The 14,033-nt window shown below is 42.3% G+C and overlaps 1 protein-coding gene across 1 annotated transcript in view; it reads left to right on the top strand.

The window, feature by feature from the left end:
* LOC147254750 (uncharacterized) overlaps positions 1-13,676 on the top strand; it is a 46,151-nt gene extending 32,475 nt beyond the window's left edge. The window contains exons 6-14 of the mRNA XM_086215194.1: positions 41-171; positions 1,958-2,077; positions 2,894-3,007; positions 5,896-6,009; positions 10,459-10,572; positions 10,858-10,904; positions 11,051-11,227; positions 11,850-12,000; positions 12,078-13,676. Coding sequence (XP_086071320.1) covers positions 41-171; positions 1,958-2,077; positions 2,894-3,007; positions 5,896-6,009; positions 10,459-10,572; positions 10,858-10,904; positions 11,051-11,227; positions 11,850-12,000; positions 12,078-12,514 — 1,405 coding nt within the window. The 3' untranslated portion in view covers positions 12,515-13,676. The remainder of the gene's footprint in view (positions 1-40; positions 172-1,957; positions 2,078-2,893; positions 3,008-5,895; positions 6,010-10,458; positions 10,573-10,857; positions 10,905-11,050; positions 11,228-11,849; positions 12,001-12,077) is intronic.
* The last annotated feature ends 357 nt before the right edge of the window (positions 13,677-14,033 follow it).

The raw sequence follows: 14,033 nt of genomic DNA, 5'->3' as shown, positions 1-14,033 counted from the left end.
GAGTTTAAAATACGTCTCTGCTCTCAACTTCCTCCTGCAGATGTCATTACGGTTGGACGGGGTCGCTGTGTGACCAATGTGTGACATTTCCTGGCTGTGTGTATGGAAGCTGTACGGAACCCTGGCAGTGTGTGTGTGATATCAACTGGGGAGGACTTCTGTGTGATAAAGGTCAGATATGTTTCCTTTATTTAGAACACACCTCTGTTGCTGAATCATGGTTTATGACCTGAAAGTGTCATTAAAAAAATCACAAGATTGAGCATGTTTAATTCTAGTCGTCAGTAAACAGACAGCACATTAAAGTGAATGAAGTTTATGCGTTGAGTGTGTCCTATAACAGACCGCTATCATTGCGTCTTGTGTGGGGAACAAAAGAATATCCCTTTTTATTTTTATAGCACTCAGTTTGAACAGGAAGAAACTTCCATTGCTAATTTCGAGAAATAGTACAGCATGTATCTGGAAAAACACACCCTCTCAGGCATGTTGTACTGTTATCCTGTACTAGATAAATAAGGCTCTGCTGCCTCAAGGGCTCGTGATGGTCTCTTTAAATGTTCCGCTACAAAGGTCCTCTCAACATTTTTCGGGTAGTCTGTTGCTATATTCAATATTAATTCTGGACCCAAAAGTAGAACTTGACCCAGGATAGTTCCACTATAGAATTTATTACAGTCAGACAGTTTGCAGGTTACAGATCCAAGAATACACACACACACACACGCACGCACACACACGCACGCACGCACATGCGCACACACGTGCACACACACAAAAATAAGGGAGAGCTGGACAAGGAAGGTAATGGTGAGCCTGGGACACAGACATGGGAGCACACACAAAAAAAAACTTATTCTAAAAAGTAAATTTAGAGACTAGCTAACAGATGATCTGGTAAGGTGTTGAGTGAAGAACAGGTAGTGAATACGTGCTGCTGCACCTCGTAGTGGATATGACCTGACTCAGATGTGCAGGCAGAATGGCAGGAAAAACACCAAGAAGACCCACATCCAGATGTAACCAAACACATACAAATGGAGAAACAGAAAAACAAAAGAAGGGGAGAGAGGTGAGAGGAAGCATGTACCCTGTATCTCACTCCGCCAAAGTGTCAGTGGTGGATGGTGGGATCCAGGACCTTAAAGAGTGCCTACGGGACGTTGTATTGTGCAGAGGCAAGGTGATACCCATGGGTACAGTGAGGGTTGGGCTTGTACTTAGGTGGGGAACCTCAGCTCAAACTGACAGAGATCATTACTAAAAACTTCAATCAGTCTCGTTACTGGAGACAACTGGCCCCGCAGCTATTGGCTAGCATGCTGACATACTTTGTGTGTGTGTGTGTGTGTGTGTGTGTGTGTGTGTGTGTGTGTGTGTGTGTGTGTGTGTGTGTGTGTGTGTGTCTGTTTGTTGGGGGGTGGGGCTGCTCTTCAAAGTCAAACTGAAGCATCTGTATCCATCTGTCCTCCTTCGTTTGTCTTTGATTTCCTGTAGAGGTCCAGCAGGAGTCAGCAACTAGGTTCATCCAAAGGCCACATTTGGCAGCACCATTTAATGGGGGGTGGGGGGGTGTCGACATTCTACAGGCATGACAACAACACAAGCTAATTTTTTCAAAACATTTGTTTATTTCTTTTCTCGGTAGTAAGGAAAAGAGCACAGTGTTATGATATAAAGAGGTCTTCTTCGTTTATAGTTGTGTGTTTTATTTGTGTTAATAATCTTGTCAGTGTTAGAAGTCACAAGGTCATGTTCCGTTTCACTTCCGTGAGCCATTTTTTAAAAATCTGATATAGACTTGTAAAGAGTTGTAAAAGAGAGGATGTTGTCTCAACGGGAAAACTTTAAATGCGGGTTGGAAGGCCAGATTTGGAACACAGCCCGGTATTTGTTCTGGTGTGCAGATTATTTCTCTGCTCTTAACTGAATTGTAAACTCATGTTCTGTGTTTCAGACTTGAACTACTGTGGGACTCACCAGCCCTGTAAGAATGGCGGCACCTGCATCAACACAGAGCCGAACGAGTACCAGTGTGAGTGCCAAGAAGGTTTCAAAGGACGCAACTGTGACATTGGTGAGTGATGGTGGCGTCACCGTGTGAACTGCTGATGTAAGGAATATGTTTTTTAGTTTATTTGAATGCTGTCTGTCAGTAAGAGAGGTAGCAGATATGAAAGAAGGGAGAGATGTACAGAGATGTAAAGGAAAATGTCTTTAATGAAGAGTTGGTGGTAAAACTGTTAAATGAAATGAAAGAAAGTTATGAGCCCATGAACGAAATCAGAGACCACCCAGCTGCCCTGCTCCTTAAACTGTTCACATGTTCATCATGTGCCATTTACATTAATGTTTGATATAAGCTAAGACATTACTATACTTGTCACCATGAGGTCACTTTGCCAACAAAATAAACAGTGCATATGTATAACGCTCCTTTGTTTAATTTGTTCTTTTTCCCTTACATTGTTTTTTGGTCCATAAATCGGCTATAATGTCATGCAACTATTACCAGCATCTGATTTTCTTTTATGTTTGCAAAATCAATTGCGTACAAAAGTGAACCCCGCCTCACGCCTGAAGGCAGCTGGGATAGGCCCCAGCCAGCCCTCCCGCGACCCTCAACAGATAAGCTTTATACACAATGGATGGATGGATGGATCAAGAGAAGAAAAATTTGTATTAAAACTACAAATTCAGTGGTTGCACAACTGTAAAAAAAATACCTACTCATTATTCCTTACTGATTTTCTCTCAATTGGTTTTGTTGCTTCACATCACCTGCCTTCCACCTGACAAGAGGTCTAATCAGCCAAGTTGATTGGAAACACTTTTATTTTCTGCTGCTCTGCCACAGTCTTCATTACATCCTCCCTCTCCTCCCTCTCATCAGTGGAACATGCATGTTTGTCTTCCCCGTGTGTGAACGGTGCCACCTGTGTGGAAGACCCAACAGGCTTCAGCTGCATCTGCACCAGCAGCTGGACCGGACACACCTGTGCAGATGGTGATTGTCTCACACACACACACGCACACACGCACACACACAAACAAATAAATAATGAAACAGCTAAATGGTTGTGTGAGATTATCTGCGATTAGATATTGTTGGATTAAAGCCAGTAAATGACTTCATCAATCTGACAGTGGAAGCTAAATGAGCAAAACCCAAACAGTACTAACAGCAATCAGTGAGCCTGCTGGCTCTCTAGATTTGTGTGTGTGTGCATGCGTTAGTGCTGTTGTTGTTGTTTTTTGGTACACATTTATTTTCTTTGCCAACGGAAGCAACAAACTGAAATGGAGACTTGGAGACAGCTGCATGGATTTACTCTGATTAGCTGTTTTTTAACAAAGGTGAATCAAAAGTTTGTTATCTGGCTCCTGACCCTTGTAGGTCATGTTGAGACGTTGTCTAAACCCAGATGAGGTAGATTAAGGTTCCACCACTGTTGGCAGTGAGTCACAAGCAGACAGATGAGATTGTAACTCAGGTGGTAGAGCAGCTTAAAGGATTAGTTCCCGGCAGAGGTGGAAAAGTATACACATTCTTAGCTTATATTTACAGATATTCGTGTAAGATAAGCCCCTGGTAAAAGTAGAGGTACTGATTCACCGAAATGTCTCAATGTGTAAAAGTATACAGTAGCCCATTCAAGGACATTTCTGCTGTCTCCTTTTGTGCACCTGAATCTCACTTTATATTCATATAAATTAAAGTCTGTAGAGGCTTTCTTTTATATATAGATGAAATAAATCTCTACATTGTGAAAACTAATATACATGAGCTTTTCTTCCAGTGTGCGGTTGCGTTTTCAATGTCAGCGCCTCCACTGAAACCTCTCACAGAGTGGAGAGCACTGGTAGATAGACGCTAATGGATGCACCAAGGGATTGTCTTTTGTGACAGTGATACAAAATAAAAACAACTGATTATTTTTCTGGGATACATTAGAACTAAAATAACCATTCAGAAAAATAAATAAGAGCAGAAACCTGAAAACTCTACTCTCCCCCAGAATACTAACATCGGGTGATTTTCACCCACACAATTCTTGTCATGTGATTTTCATGGATGAGCTCCCAGCTTTTTTGGGGGGGGGGGGGGGGGGGGTTCTCGTTTTAGAGCCTTTTTATAGGGTCACCCATGATACCTTTTTTCATTTTATGCAACATTGCATATTGGGAAATTTTAAAAAAAAGTGTACTTCAATTTGGCAAACAGTATTGTACTTTGATATATTTTGATGAAAATTATATTTTATCACATTAATATTAGTGTTCTAGGGTTAAGTACGGTAACACTTTATTTCTACTCCCCATCTCTGGTTCCCAACTCCCCCTGGATTTCTTCCGTCCACACTGACAAAAATAAAACCTTAACCCCAGACTGATTCTGATGTCATGAACAACAAAGAATACATGCCTGGATGACAGGATTATTTTTCAGAAAGCCTCTCTGGAGCCACACAGATCATTGACAGCACTTTTTTGTATCAGAGAGGGACTTGTCATGATAAGTGAAGTAACATTTAAGTTTAAAATTATTCAGAAGTCAAATAAATTCAAGCACACCATACTGATGACCCCGTATGAAAATAGCACAGTGATTCAGGTTGACGGAACCCCTTTGATCTCTTCTTTATTACCAATCCTACAGCAGCCCCACATGTTAGAATATCCTCCATTAAAGGTCAAACATGTTTTGGCTGTGTAAGAACCACGTTGACTTAGGTGACGTCAATCTGTGTGTGTCTATTGGAGGTGTGAGCTCCTGTTTTGTGTGCGTCGCTGCAGATGAGATGGAATCATACAGGTTATTTCATCATGTCAGAGCTATGAGTGTAAACAAGTGGTGTTCCACATCCTCTGCGCTCGCCACCATCGAGATAAACAGCATTGCAGGTCAGTTGCTGGCATGTAAACACATCCAAGAGAGGAGGAACAGAGCAGAAAGACAAACAGATGTTGGTTTATTTTTGCTTTTGTTAGTCCGGTTTTGTTTGTTGCTCGAATGGCTGTCTATTTCACTGTCTGGGTGTGTTATTGGGCTCTCCAGGGAATGCAAAGAGAGAGAGAGAGAGACAGAGACAGACAGACAGACAGACAGACAGACAGACAGACAGACAGACAGAGGATTGTCAGGCTTGCAGGACTGACAACCATAACCACAACACAACTCTGTTCTCAGACTAGATTTATATATATACTGTATGTATATGTATATGTATATGTATATATATAAATTAAAGGCTTTGTTATGAAATCTCTGTCTAGTTTTGGAAGAGCTGTTGCTAAGCTCAGTCTGAGTTGGAGTCAGGGTCACATCAACGGAAAAGCGGTTGTTCTGTAGGGTAATGTAAGTGACAAAAAAAATGGTTATGAGAGAGACAGAGAGCTCTTGACTGAAAGAAGTTAACCACAGAGATATGTGTGGGAAATGTTATGATGGCACTACTGCACAGATTTATCATGCATATTCTTTAGTTATACACGGTTAACCACTTAACCGAGTGTCTTTCTCTCTCTGTCTGTCTGTGCACTTCATCATATTTCCTCACAGTCCCTCTCAGATGAGCAGAACATGGCACCTCATTTCCTTTTTTCTATTTAACCTATCATCCTTTACTTGATTTCAATTTGCTCTCTCGGAGAGATGGGAGGCGTCAGCCTTGTATGTGCTGCAGATGATTGCGTTTATCACTGTTTGCACAAGAACCAGAGCAGCAGAAAAGAAATGAAAACAGGTTGGCAAAGCATCCGCATACCAATGCTCCACAGTTCAGATCACATGTCCATATGGTGGCACTCAATGTTTCTTTCATATTCCCACACACATATTCTCATTACACAGACCAGTAGCTCACATACAATATTCATTTCGTCTCTCCACAGCGGTGAAGCAGTGTGACAGAAGCCCCTGCGGACGTGGGGCAACGTGTCAGGAGGTTCCTGGAGGGTACCGTTGCCTCTGCCCACCTGGCTGGAGCGGCAGGACATGCCAGCTGGGTCAGTGGGTCACAGTTAAACCTGGCATGACTTCATGAGAACCGCATGTGTTATTCTTATATAAGGATGTTAATGTTAGTCTATAGTTGCTATCAAAGATTAAAATTCTATATCCATCAAAACTCTGACGATTACAGGTCTCCTATCAAAATAAACCAAAAGTTATAATCATATGTTGTATAAATCCCTACAATGTAACACAATATTTTGCCAAAAGCAGACACCGTTAGAACAGCAACTTACAAATATAATGCTTTACTGTTCAGTTAAAGACTGATAATGAATAGTTTTTGATTAAATAGATTTTAGCTCCCCAGAAATCAAGGTGACACATCAAGAGCCTCAATTTGTCCGTCAGGAGTCTGAAAGCCAAACATGTTCAGTGTGCGATGTGTGGAAAAATGACTTAATGCTTTAATCGATCAGCATTTGCTTATTAATTTTCCATTATTAATCAACTACCGAGTTTACTCTCTGGATTAAATGTATCAATACTTTTTTTAATTTCACAAAACACCTATACAAATACAGCATTTAATTTTTTGGGCATTTTTTGAATCAAAAAATTGTTACAGCTGAGGGACTGATGTAAAAAGTAAGCTGTGTTGGGCATGTTACTTTTTTTACTTTTGTTTTTCTAACATTACTCAACCAAAATTAGCAATTTATTCAGAAAATTCAGTCCTTGCTGATGCATTCAATGTGAATTTCTTTGTAATTGCTGGTATTTGCTGCCATATTTTGTTCCAAAAAAGCAGTTGATTTCTACAGCACATGAATGCTTAGAAGTTACAGATGGGGAGAAAAGCTTATGTGGTCAATCAAGTGGCATGGACCCCAGTGACGTGGGGTTTGTTGCTGTGCTGTTGTAGTAGATATTTCAGGTCTGATGGTTGGTAGTGGAGGGAATATTCGAACCAGGATTTTCATACAAGTTGCATTTAAGATGATATTAGCCTTTCCTAATGAAGAAACAGAATAATAGGATTATTTTCAAACGCTTAATGTTTCAGTCTCATTCCAAGCTGAAAGTGCTTTCAATGGATGGCAATGCCTGTGCATTCCATTTGATCTGAGATATGCATTTAAGTTAAAGAAGCAGAAAATGCTGGCGGCTTGTCAATTCTCCCATCAACCCATTGTGGAGGAGAATCAGTATTCCTCAAATGCACTGTCTGCTCTGCATTCTTTCATAGTGACAAATAGACTCCCCTAGGGTCACATCTGTTGGATAGTGTGATAGTCAGGTCACACACACACACACACACACACACACACACACACACACACACACTATACATTCTATAAACACGTATAGAGGCTCGGGGGTTGTAAATACAAAACAGTGACATATTTCAGTATGACAGGTTCTCCCACTCATCTGTTGTAGTGATAAATCACTCTGACACTTGATAATCTCTCATAGTTCCACATCAAAGGTCAGTTACTTGCTAAAAACAAACATACACATACAATTTTCAAACATAATGGACACAACACACAAAAAAAATCAGTAAAGGCCCAAATGATGAAAGGCAGTAATACTTTCTATCAGTTTCACTCTCTTATTAGCCAACCTCCTCTTGCGAATCAGGAACAATCCTCCGGCTGTCGCTATGGATAACACACACACACACACACACACACACACACACACACACACACACACACACACACACACTGGTGTTAAATTGTTAGGGTTTGGTGATAGTAACAGGCTTAGATTACCTGAAACTGACAGACTACTTCCTCTTTATTCATTCAGCGTTTCTTTCTAATCCTTCTCCTCGGCTATCAGAGCCTCTCCCTCAGGCCTCCAGGCTTCCATGAATGAGATGGTGGGAACACACAAAAACACACCCACACATATAAGCATGCGCACACACACACACACACACACACACACGCACACACACACGCACACACACACACACACACGCACACACACACACACACACACACACACACACACACACACACACAAAACGTCACAGCAGGAGGATCTTTGCAGAAAAGATTCTCCAACCATAAGTTTGTCTTTGGATGAATTGTGAAACATATCTGTCTGAGTTGTGGTGGCCAAATATTGCTGGGCCTCAGTAGGAAACACCCAGGATTATGTTGAGTAGTTTTATGGGATTTAATCTAGTTGAAGAGTTTTATGCCACCTTCATCTCATTTCTATCATTTAATTATTGCTGTACATTCTGTGAGCTTGGCAACAGGATTAGACTGATATGTTGGGTTTATTAGGGGAACATCTGCGCTCGTTGATTTCATGTTCTTAATCCCCAAAAACAAGTGTTAAAGAATAGTGCCTTTTACTGAAGAATGTTGCCATCAATTAGACTGCCTCTTGCTTTCATTCGTATCTTCGTCTTCGTCTTCATTGTCCTCCACTTATTCGGGTCTGGGTTGCGGGGTCAGCAGCCTCAGCAAGGAAGCTCAGACTGTCCTCTCCCCAGCCACTTCCACCAGCTTTTCCAGGGGAATCCTGAGGTGTTCCCAGGCCAGCTGAGAGATATAATCCCTCCAGCGTGTCCTGGGTCAGCCCCAAGGCCTCCTCCCGGTCGGACATGCACGGAATACCTCCCAAGGAAGGCGTCCAGGAGGCATCCTCACCAGATGCCCAAACCACCTCAACTGACTCCTGTCAACATGGAGGAGCAGTGGCTCTACTCTGAGTCTCTCCTGGACGTCCAAGCTTCTCACCCTGTCTCTAAGGGAGAGCCCAGCCACCCTGCGGAGGAAACTCATTTCGGCCGCTTGTATTCGTGATCTTGTTCTTAAGGTCATTACCCAAAGCTCATGACCATAGACGAGGGTTGGAACATAGATTGACTGGTAAATCGAGAGCCTCGCCTTTTGACTAAGCTCCCTTTTTTCCACTACGGACGAGTTTAGCACCCGCATCACTGTGGATGCTGCCCCCATCCTACCCTCACTTGTGAACAAGATCCCGAGATACTTAGACTCCTCCACCTCTGGCAGGACCTCCCCCCCGACCTGGAGTGGGCAGGCCACCCTTTTCTGGCTGAGGACCATGGCCTCAGACTTGGAGGTGCTGATTCTCATCCCTGCCACTTCACATTCTGACTGCCTGCGAACTGCGACCCAAGCAAGAGCAGGAGGTCGTGGTTTGATGGAGCTAAGAGGACCACATCATCTGCAAAAAGCAGAGACGCCATCCTCCATCAAATTCGACCCCCTGCACCACCCTGCTGTGCCTAGAAATTCTGTCCCTAAAAGTTATGAACAGAACCGGTGACAAAGGGCAGCCTTGGTGGAGTCCAACCCTCACTGGGAACAAGTCTGACTTACTGCAAAGGGCAAACAAGGCAAACCAGACTCTCATTCCTCTGGTAGAGAGACTGAATGGCCTTTTGTAAGGGACCAGCCACCCCTTATTCCCGGAGTACCACCCACAGAGTGCTCCTGGGAACACGGTCATAAGCCTTCTCCAAATCCACAAAGCACAGGTAGACTGGTTGGGCAATCTCCCATTCCCCTTCCAGCACCCTAGCGAGGGTGAAGAGCTGATCCATGGTTCCATGGACGGGGTGAAAACCACATTGTTCCTCCTCAATCTGAGGTTTGACTATTGCCCTGACCCTCCTCTACAGTACCCAGGTGTAGACCTTTCCAGGAAGGCTGAGGAGTGTGATCCTTCAATAGTTGGAACACACCCTCTGGTCCCCTTTCTTAAAGATGGGGACCACCACCCCAGTCTGCCACTCCAAAGGCACTGCCCCCGATAACCACGCAATGTTGCAGACACGTGTCAACCAAGACATCCCTACAACATCCAGAGCCTTGAGATGCCCAGGGTGGATCTCAACCCTGGAGCTCTGCCACCGTGGAGTTGTTTCACTGCCTCAGTGACTTCTGCCCCGAGATGAGTGTCTGTGTTTGTGTTTGAGGTAAATCTGAGTGTTTTATGCAATAAATCTAAATTATGCCCTTATGTGCTTAGGGCCATTGCACCCCTCCACTTAGAAAATAGACTAGGTTTTTCCACAAAAATCACATTTTAAACAATACCTCAAAAACTAGATCCCAATACTTCAAAAGAGGAGGAGGTTACACGTAGGAGAAATCAAGAGCTGAGGTGAGTTGTGATTTGGTGGTGGATGGTCTAATGGCACACTGATTTACATCATGGGTTAAAAAACAAAAGCAAGAGGTTCAACAGCACAGGTCCATAATAACTGAATATATCGCCTTTTTATTGGAAAGTTACATGACTATGTGCATTCTAATTCCAACTGATACAATAATGTGGTGGTGATCACTTCAATGTATACAATTGTAATGATGCATAAATTGGAGGTGGGAACACGTTTAGATGAAGTAATTGAAACCAGTCAGTTCCTATCTATTGATTGAGTCTGAACTATTATATCGATAAACCATAACCCATGCTTCCTTTGTTAATTTCTTTTCCTTCAGACACCAATGAATGTGAAACAAATATATGTGTCCATGCTCGGTCTTGTCGCAACCTGATTGGTGGGTACCTGTGTGACTGCCTTCCTGGATGGACAGGGCCAAACTGTGACATTAGTGAGTATCCAAGTATTCAGCTGAATCGATCATCTTTCACAGGAAAGGAAATACAAAGGACCTGAAAGATAAACAAACAAAAATGTTGATTTTGTTCATTATTTCTTGGCACTCTTTTCTAATGGGACACTGTGGCGTTGTGGTTACACAGTGAAACGATAGGTGCTCACACAACAACATGCCTGTCACTCTTCTTTCATGTTGTTAATTGTTTTTATATCAGAGATGCAGAAGATACAAGTCTGTGTGACAGATTAATATCTTTCTGGCTTATCTGGTTTCTAGGGAACAGTAGCTGCCAGGGCTTGTGCCTGAATGGTGGACATTGTGAGGTGAGTCTTTGCTGAGCTGCTTTTAAGTCTTAAATTTGACTTTGCTTATTCTCCAGCAAATTTTACACCCTTAACAGGCTAAATACACATAAATTACAGATAAATGTGTTTTATCATCATTAAGCAGGTTTTACTGTTTCTCTTAGGAGCAGATATCTGGGTCCAGATGCTTGTGCCCTCATGGCTTCTCGGGGAAACACTGCCAAATTAGCCCAAGACCGTGTGAGAGCGCCCCCTGTCTGCATGGAGGACAGTGTGTGGAGAAGGATGAACAGACTGTCACCTGCAATTGTCCCATAGGATATTCAGGAATCTTCTGTGAGGTTGGGAAGCCTTTCTAGATCTTCTGTTGAGGCTTTATTTGCTCCACTAAACCCAAGTTCTTTCACATTGAAATTATATATAAATTATATAATTCTCAGGCTCTCTTCATTGGAAATATAACTTTTATTGTGCCATCAGTGTAGCCTAGCTGTTAGAATAACAACATCTTGGAATTTTCAACATTTTTTCTTTCGAATGTTCAGCACAAGGTTTTTTCTAATAATGAATGCAAAGACCATTTGTAGAAAAGTGAATGTGATGATTTGAGACAGCTTTCTGCAACACTTTTACTCCAGCACTATTATGCATTACAGCTAAGCTAACTAGCATTAAGCTGTCTGGAGAGGGGAGAAGAGAATTGATCTGTTTGTCTGGCTCTTAAAATGATGGACAACAAGTGTAGGTCCCAAAATACTTTTCATGTTTTTTTAGTAGCAAATCTAATACCATCCAATACCTTGAAGAGTTACTTCAGTATATCAATATATCCTGGTAACAGGGTGGTAAATACTCCCTCATTTAATGTTTCATATGTACATTCTTTGTATCTGAAGTCTGTACTGCAATATAACTTTGGTTTTACAAGGTGATCTGTGAATAATTATGTCAAATTTATTGCAGGTGAAACTGGATCTGTGCAATCCCAACCCCTGCCAACAGGGGGCTCCCTGTCACAGCTCAGATGGCAGGTACACATGTGCCTGTCCTGAGGGTTACTATGGTAACGAGTGTCTGAGCCTCAGAAATCCCTGCATTGGTCCACACTGTCCAGGTAAGAGGGATGGGAGTTTTAAAACAGGCCTAAGTCTTTATGAAGGTTTGTCTTCATCCCACCTGTCTCACCTCTAGGTGCCATATCAGACACAACACATGGGAGCATCAGTTTCTACATGGTGCTGGTGGGTGTCCTGGCTTTGGTGACGGTCTGTGGCTGCGCTGCCTGTGCCTTCATCCTCTCCCACCTCCATCAAAAGAGGAAAAAGCAGCAGGCCGTCCCACAGGAAGAAGGCATCAACAACCAGAGGGAGTTTGTCAACCTCATAAGAAACGTGGACCGTCCTGTGCCCCTTCTGCCTCCCGCTGCCCCATTTATGCAAACACCAGCTCCTGCCCCCGTCCCACATTGCTACGAGGAGATTGAACTGACCCTGCCACCCTCCCCAGCCCCATCACAACCCTCACCAGCACTGAAGCCAGCACAGGCCCACAAACTGGACATCTCCAACCGGGAGAGGGAGAAGTTGAACCGTTTCCATTACACAGACAACCAGGAACTAGAGGTCTGACCTTTGAACCCTCTGATGAGTTTTGTCTTATTTTATTTTGCGTCCTTCGCACTCTCTCGCTCACAGGGTCCAGTTTGTAGCACTGTGTCTGTGTTGCTGTTATGAAAGCAGGGCCTGTGCAACCTTTATGGGCTCACCTGGTTATTGGGAGACACCTGAGGAGCGAAGGCTACTAAGCGAGAGTCATACTGTGTCGTCTTTGAGCCTACTTTGATGACTGAGTGTGACTACGAGAAGCAGCAGGCACACGGTGTCTCACTGCTGACTCTGGATATTTAAAGACTTACCTTGGAGTGCCTGAGATACTGTAAAAGAGGGAAATTAATCAGTTGTCTGATTGGCATTCACACCACCATCTCCATTTCAGGTGACTGAGAGATCAATGAATGGATGTTTATTTGAAGTCCAGCTGAAATTAAATGATTTTATTCGTCATCTTAAGCGAATGTGTTCAACAGCTTTTAGGAAAATATCACAAACCAGAATTGATTTTTTTGTTTTTTTGATGTATAAAAAAAGACAGCCAACTGCTACACAACCAAACCACAGTCTGTTAAATACATCCTCTGATCTAATTCACCAGCATCGACAAACGTCTCTCATCCTGCTCCTCACAAACATTCACTTGGACAAACTCCTTTTTTTCTTCACCTTGGTAACACAACACTATAAACGGCGTATTTATATAATGTGAATACATTATCGTTACAACAAAGAAGGATAATTTCGTATGATTTCAGTTGGACTTCAACACTTTTAGTGTATTTGTACTTGTGGTTGAGTGTGTGTGTGTGTGTGTGTGTGTGTGTGTGTGTGTGTGTGTGTGTGTGTGTGTGTGTGTGTGTTTCTGTATGTGTGTAAGTGAAAATGTACTGTCAATGAAGGAAGAAACACACTCCTGACCTGAGAAGGGATTTTTAAACTATACACTGTTGCCTGTATTGTCTCTGTACTACTACAGTTTGTCAAAGTTGTATGATTTTTTTTCATACCCGCATGTAAAAAAAAAACAACTCAACTTTTTTGTACATAAATATATTGTACATATTGATGCTCTTTTTTTGTACTGTGGTTCAGTCTGAGAATATCACTGTATTACTTGGCTCTGTTTGTTCAACTCACCTTCCATTTGGTGCAACCCGCACATGTGGATTGTAATAAAAGTGCATTTACCAACTCTATTGAAATTAATTATCGTCTATCATCATAAATCATCCACACTCTAACTTTGTTGCCCTCAGAGCATAGTGCACGTTTTAGATTATATAAACCATATTCCAGATATTTCATGAGCGAGCAGCAACAAAAACTATTCTCAGGTTGTCATTTTTATATACATATTTAAATATTGATATTTCTAGCTCACAGGTTTCGCCTAAATGTCTTGTCCTAGGGAAATTTCAGCAGCAGTCATGATTTGGAAAAGTGTTGCAATACAGAACTTTTTATTGGGGAGGGTTTTAATATTAATTTTGATCTTAACCTTTTAATTTTCTGATCTTTCAAGTTTATTGTCAGT

Source organism: Aulostomus chinensis, chromosome 10 (genome assembly GCF_037954235.1).
Source record: "Aulostomus chinensis isolate RoL2024-O1b breed Wild chromosome 10, RoL_Achi_v1.0, whole genome shotgun sequence".
Classification (NCBI taxonomy): domain Eukaryota; kingdom Metazoa; phylum Chordata; class Actinopteri; order Syngnathiformes; family Aulostomidae; genus Aulostomus; species Aulostomus chinensis.
This window is presented reverse-complemented; position numbering and strand designations above follow the sequence as displayed.